Genomic DNA, 15,838 nt, shown 5'->3' with positions numbered 1-15,838 from the left:
GCCCCCTTCAGCTTTCAACGTCAGCAAGCTGATGAGCTGGGAGACCCGAGGCTGTCTGCACTCATCTCTCTGCAACAAAACGGAAACAGGGACCCTGCTGACTGCCGGGTACACTGTCGCCAGGACCTGCTGCATGACTGACTGCTGTAATGGAGCCACAGCCCTACAGCTCCCTCTCACTGCTGCTGTGGGTGCAGCACTAATGGCTATTTGGAGCACCTATAGTCTTTAAAAGAAACAAAAAGTTTCATCATCAGGTGTTGTCTTTGTATGCTAGCATTAAAGAACACGATGAACTGTGTTGTAGCTTCTACGCCATTTGATGGGGTGTTGAAACAGTAAAAAAGCTCAGTGTAATGAACAAATAATAAAAGAAAATCATGCTCAAACTTAATGGCTGTTGTTTTCCTTCAGGCTGTGAATGTTTGAGTTGAGTGGAGTTTTCCATTAATGACTGGGGACTTCTTCCTGTTCAAACTACTGGCGCACAAAACCTGATAAACCTCATTCTTGCACACTGCTTCTTCATTGAGCCTAATCTAAAGACCTTGCCATTGCTTTCTCAGAAGATCACTTGACTAAGACGGGTATTGTAAACTGTTAAGTCCGATTCTTAAAAGGGGAATTCGTTGACCTCAAAACCTTGATAAGGATGAACAACTTTTGGAAGGCTGTGATTGTCCTGAGTGCCTTCATCGCTGCAGGTAAGTGGAAAGTGATGTCTGACAATGTCTAAGAGGAAATGAGAGAATTAGCAGACCTATACTTAAAACAAATGGCGTATTTAAGGGGTAACATGTTTCTTTTTTTACATTCACTATTATTCTTATTGTTGTTGGGTAAAAATGTCTTTTATTTAGCAATATAGTAGGAGGGTTATGCAATCAATGCAAATGTCTGTGACTTTCTACACCGATACAACAGCCTCATTACCTGTGACAAACAAAATGTTCGGGACAAAGTGTCTGGACAAACAAAGATGGCAGTTATATTAATTGATGTGTATGATTAAGCCTCTTGTGGTTTTACTGTGCTGCATCTTAATGACATTCAGTCTGGTACAAGTGTCAGGTCCAGCTCTAATTACCACAGACGCAAATTAGAATTCCTGTTCAAATTAACCATGAAATAAACAGAATCTTTAGACTTGATACAGATTTTAAAACAATGGAAGACTAAGATATGAAGGTAAAATAAAGCATTAAGAGAGCGGCTTGCTTCCTGAAAGAAATATAAATGTATGTATATTTACTTGCCTAAAATACACCAATAAATAAACCATGTACAAACAAAGGTCATTAAAAAAAAATTCAAAGAAGATTCTAATTTGCCTGTCTAATTTAAATTCTTCCATTTATGGGCTGCATAACTCCACTTGACTTAAAGCCTCCAGGCTATTCCTTCAGGCCAACAGATGGAGTCTGCTCGAAGAATTACTCAGATTTAAAGAATAGAAGATCAACACATTTTCTTATATCCATTTTTCTTAGCTGATTAAATAAAGTGTAAAGTAAAAAAGACAGTAAACAATAAAAAAAGGGGGGGGGGGGGGGGGGGAAGAGAGAAGATAATCTTATTAAAATAAAGAAAAGGGAAACAAACAAAGGGAAGTCCAGAAGAGCCAGAAAGCTTAGTGATTAACCAGATAAAAATTTTTGATCTAATCTGTATTAATTTACAGTGAGTGGGTGTAGCTTCCCTGTATTCAACAATTTATTACAAAATTAACTACTTTAAGAGGACAACAGCATTTAGTCGAAAAACAATTATGGGCCCAGTATGGAGCTGTGGGGCACTCCACAGGTCTAAGGTACTGCCTATGTTGTTGTTGCTCTCTTTGCCTGTCTCTATCCTGCATCTCCTTCAATCCAATTTTTCAGCCCATCCAGTCGAGGCAGACGGCTGTTTAACATGAGTCTGGTTCTGCTCGAGGTTTCTGTCATATTTTTCTGTTACATATAAACAAAGAGCCAGGACAGTTCACTTTAATTTTGTACAAAAAAATTCAATTACATAAAAAACATGTTTTGGGTAAAAAAACAGGGGGAACATTCAAGTTATTATTTTCATCCTCATCCTCAATCCCTTACAGAGTTTAGACAAAGATATTTTTGATATTTAGATTTCTAGAAACAAGCATAGTTAGAAAGTTACAGTTTCATTTAGTACGCTTTTGTCCAAAGCGATGTACATCTGAGAGTTAGTACAACACAAGGACCTTGATAGAAGGGACCAGTTTCCTGGTACAGTTTAACAATTGATTAGAAATCTCTAAACTATGTTGATGATACTGCACTTCTGATTAACACATATTTTCTTCTCTCTTCCTTTTAAACAGCACAATGTCTGCAATGTCGGCAGTGTCCTGTTGGTATTTTTGGGACGTGTCTGTTTGGAAGGGACGTCACATGTAATAATGCCACTGAGAGCTGCCACACCTCAGAAGCACGTAAGAAAACCTCTACAACACAGTGAATTTACTTTTAATACATGAATAACCCATTGAAATGTATCGTAAAAGCAAGCATAAATTAACGGAAAAAATATACATAATTTACCATCAAAATAATCATCACCAAAACTTATTCAGGACTTTTTAATTCTACCTCAGGAAATGTGCATCCTCATTGAAACCCATTCAAGACAACCAATATAAATTACAAATGATATTCAAAGTACATCCTTAAACTTGGAAACAGCAACTGACAAAATAAATTCACGTCCTGGTCCTTTATGTTGTTGTTGTTTTGGAGCGTTTAAATTGCAACATGGCCTTCATTCGCCCAATAGATCCAAAACTGTATGCTCCAACTCTCCACCAAGGTGTTGAGGAAATAACATCAAAAATATGAACAAGTACAGTTCCATGGACAGTGAGCTAACTCAGTCTACCTGAGGGCAGTGTGATACAATCAAAAGCTCCAGAACAGCTACTAAATGAACCTTGAGGTGACATTATCTTATCAGAGAAACTAGGATAGCTCAGCAATGCCTAGAGGGAATAACTTAAAAAGTAGAACTAAAAAAGAAGAATTCGGGGGTCACAGCCGTCACTCAAAAAAGTTTAAAGCCACAACTCTGAGAATTAATGTTTGACACAATGTTAATAGGACAAAAGTTGTATAGTGTTTACCCAAAAGGTCAAAGGTTTACTTCACTGTGACATCATAAGGTCCTGGAAAAATAAAACTATACTGGACAAAAATAAATCAAATTTGGCAAACACATCCAGTTTGACTTAAAGATGAACTAATTCATTTTTGTGGTAAAAGGTCAAAGGTCAAGGTGAGTGACGACTGCAGGGAAATCTGTTTAATTATCTTGTTATTCATCCCAGAGAACTAGTCCATCTCCTACAGATAAATGGACAAAACTTGTAACAGTTTGTCCATAACTTATTTATGTTAGCAACACACTAGCCTTAGACAGCTAGGTTAGTAGCCTATATTAGCTAGCCTGGTTAGCAGTAAACACACTAAACTAAATTAAAAAAATCAACCATAGTACCTGCCGCTGAGATGATGGCCAAACTAAGGCTTTTAACAAGTAGATAAAGCTTCCTGTCAGTATGTGCTTGGTCAAAGATCTTAGAAAAAAGCGGATGAAGAAGAATTGCTGTTAAACTGCCTCGGAACTCTCAGTATAACGGTTTCTATAGCAACAGAATGTTCAACTGACACCAACTGTTGGTGTCAGAATAAAATGCTTAGACTTTGCTCCTTTTGAACTGCACATTAGTTTACATGCTTTTCTGTTTATAACGCTCTCAGAGTTCAATGCTACGGGGTCGATCACCCTGCACATCCGCGGCTGTCTGGACAATGACCTGTGCGGGAAGACGCTGACCGGCAGCCTCCTGGGAGCCGCTTTCACCACCAGTTTCAAGTGCTGTACAACAGATCTGTGTAATGGAGCCACCTCTGTTCAGCTCTCTCTGACTGTGGCCCTCGGGGCTGCCATCCTGTCTTTTGTGTGGGGCATGTGGGATTTGTAGTTTTACGTGCTTTGTCTCTGTTATTAGAGTGTACTTGGATTTTCTTTTGACACTAAGTCTGTAATGAATACTGGTGTAATTAATAATTTTAATGGGAAATTTCAGGCATGATTAAAAACAATATGATTTTTTATCTCATCATTATCAAATACAGGGCCACAACTGGCATGAAAGACACTGACGTCATTTTTTCAATAATTTCTTAAATCAAATTTTATTCATGTTTTTATTTTTATTCTGTAATTTAAGCAACCTTGTGTGATTGTATTTCATGCAGAGACAAACAGTAAATAAATAAAACAGTACTGGCTTAATTTCAAGTTGTGTGTATCTGTGTTGAGTTGAGCACATATTGATATCCAGTTAGAACTCGCAAAAATACTCTGTAATAGCACATTAAATAGTCAAAGTCAAGTCAAGTCAAACTTTATTTGTATAGCACATTTAAAACAACCGTAGTTGGCCAAAGTGCTGAACAGGCTCAAAGAATACAAACAACGTGTCAGTCTCAACTCGAGTTGAAAGCCAACGAGAAGAGGTGTGTCTTCAGCAGTGACTCAAAGGTTTCTAGGGTCTGAGCAGTTCTTACATGAACAGGTAAGCTGTTCCAGAGATTAGGGGCAGCCACCGCAAAAGCTCGGTCGGCACAGTTTTTTAGTCTAGATCTGGGAACATCCAGGACCATCTAATTTGTCGACCTTAGTGCTCTAACTGGAGTATGCAGATGCAGGAGTTCTGCTAGATAAGGTGGCACCAGCTTATTTAAAACCTTTAAAACAAGCAATAACATCTTCAAATCAATTTAAGAACGGAAGCCAATGGAGGGAGGCCAGTACTGGTGTTATGTGCTCACGCTTTTGTTTTCCAGTTAACAGACAAGCGGCTGCATTTTGCACTAACTGCAGACGACGGAGGGACGACTGGTCAAGGCCCACATACAAAGAATTGCAGTAGTCTAGCCGAGAGGTAATAAAAGCATGAATAACTCTCTCGAGGTCTTTGGGAGAGAGATAGGCCTTTACCATGGCTAAGAGTCTTGGCTGGAAAAAGCTAGTTTTGACCTGTTTTGAAAGGGCTGTTAAAAATCTCACCAAGATTCTTAACAAAAGGACGAAATGATAATACTACAGTTCAGTATTTCATAACTTCAGCCTATAAAATGCTGTCTTTAATCAGATTTAAGTTATCGCTAACATCTTTCACCAAACAAAAACTGCATGATGAATGACACAGGGTCAGTCAGTGTGAAAACAAACATCCAACCTGATAAAGTGTTCCTAAGGAAAACACAGATTCATCTCAGCATCCTGAATAGCAAAATAAAAAGATGTCTGAGAGAGCACAACAGGTTTGTCAGCACGTAATAAGCAGGGCTTGGTTTGTCAGGAGGATCTGTGCTGTGACATGTTGACAACACTTGCCATTTATCATGTCTATAATGAGCCACTGTTTGCTAACAAAACCTGGTGATCTGTGTTATTAATGTGTCACCACCCGACCTGCAAGACATTTCAACACCAAGGGTGCCCTCTAGTGCATCACAAGCACAGAACAAAGCTAAAAAAACCCAAAAGTTCAAAGATTCCTGCAAAATACAGCAGGCATGCTTCAGACACTATACAAAGTTTTTGTTTAAAAAATTAGCCAAATAATATTTTACTTAACAATATATAACTCCTCTTTAATTGAGTTTGTTATTCAACATTAGTTTTACAAAAAAGAAACATCTTAACTTCACTCAACTCTTTTTTTGTAGCTGAAACAGCAATTTGACAATAAATGATTAAAATCAAATAATAATAACAGTAAGAACTTAAGATAAAATAAAACCTTAAGGTCTGTATTGCTCTTGTTGTTGTGTTAAAATATTGTCACTCAATATTTGATTAATCCCAACAAAGAAACATGTCCGACCACAAACCCATATGTGAGATGTTTTTGGTGCTTTTGTCCAAAAATAAAAACCTAAAAACTAAATAAATAAATCCACAAAATGTCTTTGATGTTAAACAAAAATCCCTAAATGTTCTCTTGATGTCCTTCTCTCTGGACTCTCTGTATCCCATTTTGGGCCTCAATAACAGTAAACACACTGTATTTGAATCAGTGTGTTTTGACTATCAGTGTCACATGCTCACTGGACCAACAAGCCGGACGTCCTTCATAGTACTTAAATGGTTTTCAAGATTTTTTATTTTTTATTTTTTTTTAAACCTCTGAGAGGAACAAGCTAAGCAAAGCTCAATACCCCCCTCTGCTGGCTCTATACCATACAGCAGAACACACTGTACTGTACTGTAATGAATCATGGACAAAATATTCAGGTATATTTTCTTCACATTTTTATTTCACTGAGCATCCAAACTGTTTCATGAAGTATCAACACAGAATTACACATATAAGGAAACATTTTCTCTGCAGGAAGAAAGATTTTCATAAAGCTTTTTCTATTTCTAAATAAAAACAGTGAAATGTAAATACTATATCCAGCTACTACCTCATAGTTATTTTTGAGTGACTTTCTTACATTCAGTCACATTTATAGAAGTCAAACTCTGCCGGTCAAAGAAAAAATAAAAGATAAACTAATATAATTAGTTCTGAGACATGAGATAAAAAGCTTAGTTGAGGGGTAAAAAGTCATGATTGTTTTATACCATGATAAGGGTTTTTCATCCCATAATTTCACTATTTTTTATCTCAACTTTGACTTCTCATATTTATTTATTTATTTTTTCTCATAATTTCAATTTTTTTTTCCATATATTATGACTTTTCTTTTTGAATTAGAACTTTTAATCTCATAATTTTAACTTTCTATCTCATAGTTATGACTTCGTATCACGTAATTTGAACTTTTATCTTATTATTATGACTGTTCATTTAGAATTTAAACTCATTATGTCACAACATTGACATAATCATTTTATTTATTCCTTGAGATTTTATCTCACAATAAATCATAATTATGATCTCATGTTTTAAATTTGTCATCTTATAATTCAGACTTTTCATTAAGAATTAGTTACTTTTATCTACTAATTTTGACATCTTATTATTTCTTTTTTTTCTGGCCGGACTGGGCTTCCATACATTTCCTTCTGTCTGGACGTGGCACAAAAGTTTTTCTCTTTTAAAAACAATTATGTTCTTGACTCAAACCCACACCCTCCTCGCCCGACATGTCACCCAGCCTGTGTAGACTTCAAAGCCAGGCAGAGCGCGCTTTATTTGCTGAGAGCTCAGCTCGTCACGCAGCACCAGGAAATGGAGGAGCTGTGCGGGTGATGCGTGTGTCGCTGCAGCAGCAGACCTGGGAGGAGAAACGACCAGCAGGCAGCTTCAGGCGTTAGCGACAACTCTCAGCACTGTGAGTTAGGCTCTGTAGACTTCTGAACAGCAACTAAATTAACATTTTGAGCTTTTTAAGATGCTAAAGTTAGCTTTGTTTGACGTTTTCGCCGCTTGTGTCGCTGCTACAATCTTTACTTTGTCGTTTTAGTCACTGGGATTTGTAGCGGAAGATGGGCTTGGCTGCCCGAGTTTCGAACTCGTTTCTCGTTTAAAAAGTGTAACTTTGTGCTTTTATTCTGCTTTAATTTAATATCGTCTTTGCGTATGTTTTCCTCATTAGATCTCGTGCATCAACAGGTAAAGATGAGCGACCCGAATCAGCCCAAAGTTGAACTTTTTGTGAAGGTAAGCGATTGAATGGTGACCTAAGTAACCCATCACACCCATAAAGTGACGCGTTGACGGCGACATGATGTGACATTCGTTTATTTAACGGTGCTCGGTGTCTTTTGATGAGTGTTATCTTACCTTTTTATGATTTTAATCTAATTACAAGCTGATAACATATCTTACACACTCGTATTAGGAGACAAAAAGTCAATTGTTTGTTTGAAATTACATTTAGTATCTGTGTCAATAGTACTCATTTCATTATCTGACTCACCTGCATTATAAATGACAGTGAGACTAATCTAATTAAATGCACGTCTAGATAACGGACAGGCGCCGTGAATCTATATTTAGTATGTTGGCCAGGCAGCCTAATCCCATTTACTTGGAGCCAAACATGCTCTAATATAACCAATATGGCTTTTTCTGCCCCCGCCACGCTCTTACACAAGTCCCCATAATGATTCCTCTGTATGAACATGTGCGCCACCCTCTACTTTTTTTTTTTCCACGGGTGAAAGATGCAATTGTGACTTCTTCTAGTTTCTATTCAGCCTCTTCAATGACACATGATACCTTTAATTAGCAGAATACATAAGTATAGTTGCACGTTGGTGACTTAAAATAGGAGGTTTTCAAGTTCATATTGTGCTCAGGCCACAGTGCAGATGTATACACTGACTGAACATGAAATATGGCTTCCTGCAGGCACACAGGGAACATTTTAAAGCTGTATGATCATTTCCTGAGGTACCTACAGACTCCACTTGAATGCAAGAATGATTTACGTTGCTTACATAGCTGCGGTTATTTACATTATGGATCAACCTGCAAATTTTTTCTTTCCTTAGTTGTTTAAGACTTTGGTGCACATATGTGAAGTCATTAAATCCCTTGATACTCAGTTTACATTGTTGTAAAACAAAGAGAGAAATACAAGCTGTTACCCAAGTGTTTTATTTTTGTGTCAATGATTCTGAATCAATTCTTTAAATCCTAATTAGTTTTCTGTCAACTAATGTTGATCAATTGTTTGGCTTGAAAAAGAAATAAGAAAAGGGAAACGACGGTCAACAGAAAATAAACTGCAACTATTTGAACAAGCATTTAATCAAGTGAAGTCATTTTTCAACAAAAAATGTTATATATTAAATTGTACACATTAGTTCTTGTTTTGTTATTCCTATGGGATGATAAACTGATTTTGTTTGTGCCTTGGATGGAAAGAGCCGGACTTTTAAAGATGTTACTTTGGGTCTTAGAACATTTTGATGTTGAAAAACTCACATTTCTAACATTTTACCAAACAAATAATGAATAATTTAATCGAGAAAATATTGAGCAAGTTAATTTATTATCATAATAGTTGTAAAAGTTGCAGCGCTTCTATCATATCACTCAAAGAAAAGCAGCAAAAGAGGACATTTGAGGAGCAGGCGTCAGAGCAGATATACTTTAAATAGGTTATTAACAGAGGAACATTTCGTCTTACTTCTTGTAGCTCATTTATTTTTTACTGGCTTTCTTTGTCTGTTAACAAGGTCAGTGCTCTGTGTGAGGGTTTCCTATGAGTCAAAGGTTGATGGGTTTGTAGTAGTCATATTTTTTGCTGACTTTGCAGCACTGATGCACATTTTCTTTCTTTTCATCGCCTTTGATTATTTACTTTTTCAACAACATAATCAGAAATTCAGGCTAAATAACAGCCTCGTCCACATTTGTGCTCTACCCAAATACACTACATAATAAACACATGAGTAACTACATGTAAAAAATGAAAGGATATAAAATGATGCACATTTTCTCTGTGTTTGTGTCCCAGGCGGGGTGCGATGGTCAGAGCATCGGGAACTGTCCGTTCTCCCAGCGTCTCTTCATGGTGCTGTGGCTGAAAGGAGTCGTCTTTGATGTGACCACAGTGGATATGAAGAGGTGAAAACACCTTGACTTAACGCATGTGTGCTGCAGGTTTTTACGAGCGCGTAGGAAAAGTCCACCTTCTATTTTTTTTATGCAGCTAAATGTACCGCGCAGTAAAGGAACATTTCAGTCAGATTTGAGTGTTAAAAGATATAAAACCACTCTGGCATTGATTTGAGCTGCAGTAATTTCCTGCGGTTTAATGTTTTTTCCCTTATTTTCCGTCTCCTATTCCCATTTTCTTCCATCTCTCTCCTTTTTTCTAACTCTCTTGACTCTTTTTTTTCTTATTTCCACCCATCTTTAGGAAGCCGGACATCTTGAAGGACCTGGCTCCGGGTGCCCAGCCTCCCTTCCTGTTGTACGGCAGCGAGGTGAAAACGGACACCAACAAGATTGAGGAGTTCCTGGAGGAAAACCTCTGCCCTCCTAAGTAATCTCTGCATCCATCTGTTTCACCATTGTGTTTAGAACTGTAAATACGTCGATGAACGGATGATGAATCAGCGACTGTTTTGATGCAGTCATCTTTAAAGCCAAGAAACAGCTTATAAGCTGTGAGGAAGTCCTGTTTTTATTAGCTTCATGTGACATAAAACTGAACATCTTTGAACTTTATTGGACAGAACCAGAATTTAAAGATGTTAGATTTGGCTCGAAAAGTTTTCACTGTTTAGTGACATTTTTTAACCAACAATAGCTGAATTAATCGAGAAAATAACATCAGTCAGTTTAATCAGTGATTAAAATAATCATCAATTGTTTTGCCTGCCTTTTATTTAGACTTTCTGCGTCTCTTTACAGTTAATATTTTATTCATTTTAATCATAATTGATGTGCTTGTTTAGGAACCCCCGTCTGGCTGCCCGTAACCCAGAGTCCAACACAGCAGGCATGGATGTTTTCTCCAAGTTCTCCGCCTACGTCAAGAACTCCAACCCTCAGACCAATGAAAGTACGTGGATCTAATAGTTCAAAATCAGCAGATTACTCTATTCAGATAATAAAACATTTCTAATAGACCCTTACTTCAATATTTTTCCTGTAAGAAATACATTAGAGCTTCAATTGGTCTCTTTCTGGTGGACAAACATCAGCAGGGAGCGTCCGTGTTAATGACACTGTGGCCTGGGCTTTTCAGGTCACCTGCTGCTCTCAGTGTCGGTTGATCTCATTGGAAATGTCCCTGTTGTTGGGTTAAAACTGTTTAATTTAATCTAAAAAAAAAAGAAGAAATTCACTCAAAATAAAAACTTAAATACATGAGTCTGTATTTAAAGTAGCATCTGATTTTCAGAGAAACAAACTATCCTTAAAGCTTAAAGTGTATTTCTCTGCGTGTGCTCAGATCTGGAGAAAGGTCTGCTGAAGGCTCTGAAGAAGCTCGATGACTACCTCGGCTCCCCACTTCCTGACGAGATCGACGAGAATAGCACAGATGAGGTCACTTCCTCGTCCCGCCCCTTCCTGGACGGCCAAGAGCTCACTCTGGCTGACTGCAACCTTCTGCCTAAGCTCCACATCGTGAAGGTAATCTTCTGTTTCAAGCTGTGCAGGACGTTTTGGTCTGAAACTGAAGGCTTGAGCTCCAGCATGGTTCCTTTATTGTATATATCTCTTTTGCTTACTTTAGGTGGTGTGTTTAAAGTACAGAAAGTTCAGCATCCCTGAGTCTCTGTCAAACCTGTGGAGGTACCTGAACGCAGCGTACGCCAGGGAGGAGTTTTTCTCCACCTGCCCGGTCGACAACGAGATCCACATCGCCTACTCCTCTGTCGCTAAAGCTCTCAAGTAGGAGGACGACAGGATGCACAGAACAGAACGACAAAACAAAAACACATTTACTCACCTTCACACAGCGAGCGCTTAATCTGCAAGCAGCCTGGTCAACATGTTTCTCAGGAAGGATTTTATTGCATGTGTAAGGGTGTCTATTTTTGCAGATTTCCCCTTCTTATAATTTGATATCGCTGTTTCCTCTTAGGTTTTATTTATAGATTATTGAGAGTTTTCCTTCTAAAACGGATGCTTTTTGTTTGCTGCATCGATCAGATCACACAGGACGAAATGAGGAGGCAAAAGGCGACGTTTAAACGAACAAATGCACACAGAAAAGGCAGCATTCGCTACATATTTTGTACTAACAAGCTCCTTTTAATTGTCCTCATTTTATCTGAATTTTCCTTCAAATGTAGCACTCCAGTACAGAGGTGAACTCTGTGTAACCTGTTGACCACGTCGCTTGCAGAATCACACACAGACTCACATTCACTGTACATACTTCTCTCACTTAAAACTGCCTACCAGATCAAACTTCCACTAGTATCTCGCAACCTCCGCAAGCCGATTCATCATCACTGTCCGTGTTGGTATTGAGGAAAAGGTTTTTTTTTTAAGACGACAAACATGCACATCAGCACCAGCTCACCTGCCAAAGTGTCTTTTGTGGTTTGGATGCTTCACGTATTTTGTTACAGAGGGAACACCGCCTTTAACAGTTTAGGATTGCTTGGTTTTTTAATAAGTGTTAAACCTTTTTATTTCATATGGTCTCAAAGAGGAAGGCAGGCCGTCTTTAGGGGAGGCAGCATACAGTCACAGAAACAGGAAACTATTTCAATAGACCTGGGCTTCCCCTTTCTGCGCTCCCCCAGCAGGCGTGAAGGATTATTCAAGATTACAGAGCTTTTGGTTGATCTGCTCAAAATTTTGTTTTGCTTGCCATGTATGTAGATGCTTTTAGTTTCATATAAATAAGGACAACGGGTTGTGTGTTGTAGCTGCAGCGGACGAGAAGGTAAAAGGATGTTGCTAACGGCTAATGTGCCCCACTGAAAGCTCTCAACCTTCCTCTTACACTAGTTGAGGAGGCCTGCTCAGTCACACAAAAAGAGGAAGTTATACATAAGCATGGAGGATGTTAAAAATGAAAATAGCACTTGCAGGTTTAGATTGCAGGCTGAGATATGTAAAGAATAAGGATGTTAGTATTCTTTATTTGCTTTGTCTTTTATATTATATTTTTTCTTATTGTTAACAAAGAGCAAAACAAACAACAAGTTACTTCGTTACTCAATATTTCTTCAGCTGCAAACTCATCCCGCCCGACTGAAGTCCTACACCTTGAAAAAAGGGCACAGTAGTTTAGGTAAATAACTATTTCTTGGGACCTGTTTTCACCTGCAGATTAACACACATTTGTTGCTCCAGTGGGTATAAGCAGCAGCAGGGCAGTGCAGTCAGGGGATTTTCAAAATAAAATCCAGTGCCGTGAATTGCAATAATGTATCCCGCTTTATGTTTCAGCGTTAGTAATGGTGTCAGTGGGTCAGAACATCTCTGTCATGGGTCCTGATAGAAACGGCTATTTAGTTCAGATAATTATATGACTTTACCTTTAATGCAACCATGAGTTTAATATGTTTTCAACAACTTTAAAACCAATTAAATTTCTTCATGTCAGGGTTAACTTGAATAACTTCAAAGATCTATTAACTTTTCATCCAGCGCTTGAATCAGGTAAAACATTTGTGACCAAAAACCTGACAAACTCATGAGACTCCCATCAGCCTCAGCTCTACTTTTCGGACAGCGCTTATCCGCAAACGTTAGCATGCTAACACGCTAAACAAAGATGGTAACATACCTGCTAAACACCCGCATGTTCGAGCGTTTGTCTGGTAGCGACTTCCAGAGCTGCTAGCGTAGCGTCAGCAATGGATTCAAGCACCTGTAAATCCAGATGATGGAGCAGCAGGAGGGATTGTTGGTTTTGGTCGTTTACTGGAATTTGTTGACAATTAGAAACATTTATAATATCACAATAATAACCTTAAATGTGTCCCTGACCTGTCCTGTGTTTCCAGTCGGATTAGAGGGTTTGCTAGGAGGACATTGTTGTTAAAGTGATTTTAATTTGAACCAATGGGAGAAACTGGAAACAATAATTACACGCCTTGTCTGACTGTAGGAGCAGTAACTTGTAAGATTTACAGCTTGTTTGCTAAATAGACTCCATTCATACAGCAGTTAGTGAGCTCGGGATAGCCTCATTTTGTTTTTGAGTGAAGCTCTTTAAAAAGAAGTTCAACCGAAGTGCAATTAAAACATCTTAAAACGACAATCTTACACACGTTTTGATAATATCAGACATCCAGCCTGGCCACAGTTGGTTATTTTTCTACATGACTTTAATCACCACGTTGAATCCTTCCTGCTCTGATTGTTCGCATAAAGAGCTGTTTGTTTGAATTGACTGAATTGTTCTAAAATAGACATTTAAAGGGATCGTGTCTGAGTAGTTTAAGCTCTGATGTGTTTTAGTATTTCTTCTCGACGTGTGTGGAGGAGTTTTTCACTTTTCACTGTAGGATTTGATACAATTTCAGGGACCTTTTAACTTGATATATTCATTAAAATGTTACTGTCCTTCCTTTTTTGTTTTTCACTTCAACATTTTTAACACTTTTATAATCTATGTCCTTTCCTTTCTGTGTTATGAGACCCACATTATGCTTTTTTTCATGCTGTCTGCCATGTAATCGAACGCAGTTGCACTTAAAGTCCACAGCATGAGAGCAGTGGTGTGGACACTAACGCAGTAGATTTAAATCAACAATGAAGACAATCAAACTAGTAGCACAGCTGAGATGTATTTTGTACCTTGTAGCTCTTACAAAGACACATGTATTAATGTGCTAATAAAACATTCTTGATAATAAACCCACCAGTGACAGATGTTTTTTTTTACTTTATTATTAAAGGTTACGATGAAGAGAAGAAAGTGTACAAAAAGGTGCAATGACAATATTTCTCCTTGGTAAAAGCAGCCAAAACTGAGAGACTGCAACGATTAGTGCGGTAATTGAGAAAATATTACATTGACATAAAGAAAATATACATACAATAGAGTAAAAAGCCTAAAACAAAACCTTCAAAGGATAATTTCTGTAGCTTCCTCCCGTTTGACATTGAAATGTAGATGCTCAAAATCCCCCTTTTTCTGAGTATTTTAAGGACTTCTCATCCATGTTGTCTGTAAAAGTTCACTCTTGACCTCGAGTTCACTTATTCATTTCACTTGAGGTCCATTTAGTAGCTGTCCTGGAGCTTTCTGTTGAGTCACATGATCTTAAACTGTACACTATCTTCTAGGGATGCACAATATTATCGGCACGTTATCGGTATCGGCCGACAATGTAATTAACTGATAAAATAATAGGCTGCTGCATACTTGATTAAATGCCCGACCTCGGCGCAATGTCCCCGGCGCGAAGAAGACCTGCGCGGCGCAGTGTGATGACGTCACGTGTGTCTACCTGCAGCATGAGAGAGTTAGAAGCCAAAATGTCCGTGGTGTGGAAGTTTTTCAAAGTGTCCGAAATAGATAGCAAAACTGCTATTTGCAATGACTGCTCAGCTTCGGTGATGCGAGGAGGAGCCAAGGCAAAGTCTTTCAACACTACAAACTTGCTTAACCATCTCAAGACCCGTCACCCCGACCGCTGTAACAAATGTGATAAGAGTATCACCATTATACTGTACGCTAATTCCAATACAGAAGAGAGTTGGTGATCTCTGTGTGCGGGAAAAAAATATCGGTATCGGTAATCGGCTAAATTAGTTGTAAAATATCGGCATATCGGATATCAGCAAAAAATCCAATATCGTGCATCCCTACTATCTTCCGTTACCGAGCTCAAAAACTGACTATTCAACTTAAACTTTCAAGTCAACAAGACTGACACGTCTTGAAAAATGTGAGTGCTACTCAACTACTCAGCAGATCTTAAGATGAGAATTGTTTTGCCTGTTGTTTACAAAGGTCAAGTATGATTATGAACCAACTTTCAAGCGACAATGGACAACTAACTAAGTCCATCATTTTAAACCCATCCATTTTCTATACCGCTTATCCTGGTCAGCTTTGCGGGCAGGCTGGAGCCGACCCCAGGTGTCATTGGGCGACAGGCGGGGTACACCCTGGACTGATCAATCACAGGGCTGACGCACAGAGACAGACAACCTTTCACACTCACACCTGCGGTTAATTTAGAGTCACCGATGAACCTAACGAGCATGTCAGGAGTACCTGGAGGGAACCCACGCATGTACGGGTGGAACATGCAAACTGCACACAGAAAGGCCCGCTTTGTCCGAACCTTGATTCAAACTAGGAACCTTCTAGCTGTGAGGCGGCAGCTCTAACCACTGACAGCCCATAATATACTCAGAAACATT

At 38.5% G+C, this 15,838-nt stretch overlaps 2 protein-coding genes across 3 annotated transcripts; both read left to right on the top strand.

The window, feature by feature from the left end:
- The first annotated feature begins 512 nt into the window (after positions 1-512).
- LOC138608938 (sperm acrosome membrane-associated protein 4-like) lies at positions 513-4,314 on the top strand. Its single transcript, XM_069681531.1, has 3 exons — positions 513-704; positions 2,339-2,449; positions 3,771-4,314. Exons 1-3 carry the CDS (start codon positions 653-655, stop codon positions 3,992-3,994), a joined length of 387 nt encoding a protein of 128 aa, XP_069537632.1. The 5' UTR covers positions 513-652; the 3' UTR covers positions 3,995-4,314.
- A 2,975-nt stretch (positions 4,315-7,289) lies between these two features.
- Positions 7,290-14,324, top strand: clic1 (chloride intracellular channel 1). 2 transcript variants are annotated; one of them, XM_069681440.1, is made up of 7 exons: positions 7,290-7,364; positions 7,629-7,693; positions 9,501-9,610; positions 9,906-10,031; positions 10,447-10,553; positions 10,947-11,128; positions 11,232-14,324. In XM_069681440.1, exons 2-7 carry the CDS (start codon positions 7,652-7,654, stop codon positions 11,391-11,393), a joined length of 729 nt encoding a protein of 242 aa, XP_069537541.1. In that variant the 5' UTR covers positions 7,290-7,364; positions 7,629-7,651; the 3' UTR covers positions 11,394-14,324. The 2 variants fall into 2 exon arrangements, with proteins under 2 accessions (XP_069537541.1, XP_069537542.1); XM_069681441.1 differs by having other exon boundaries at positions 7,316-7,364; positions 7,646-7,693.
- Positions 14,325-15,838: the final 1,514 nt, after the last annotated feature.

The sequence above is a fragment of the Semicossyphus pulcher genome, unplaced genomic scaffold (assembly GCF_022749685.1).
Source record: "Semicossyphus pulcher isolate SPU_LCO1_2020_fin unplaced genomic scaffold, fSemPul1.0.p SCAF_5, whole genome shotgun sequence".
NCBI lineage: Eukaryota > Metazoa > Chordata > Actinopteri > Labriformes > Labridae > Semicossyphus > Semicossyphus pulcher.
The sequence above is the reverse complement of the archived record's forward strand: the minus strand, read 5'-3'. Positions and strand labels throughout refer to the sequence as shown.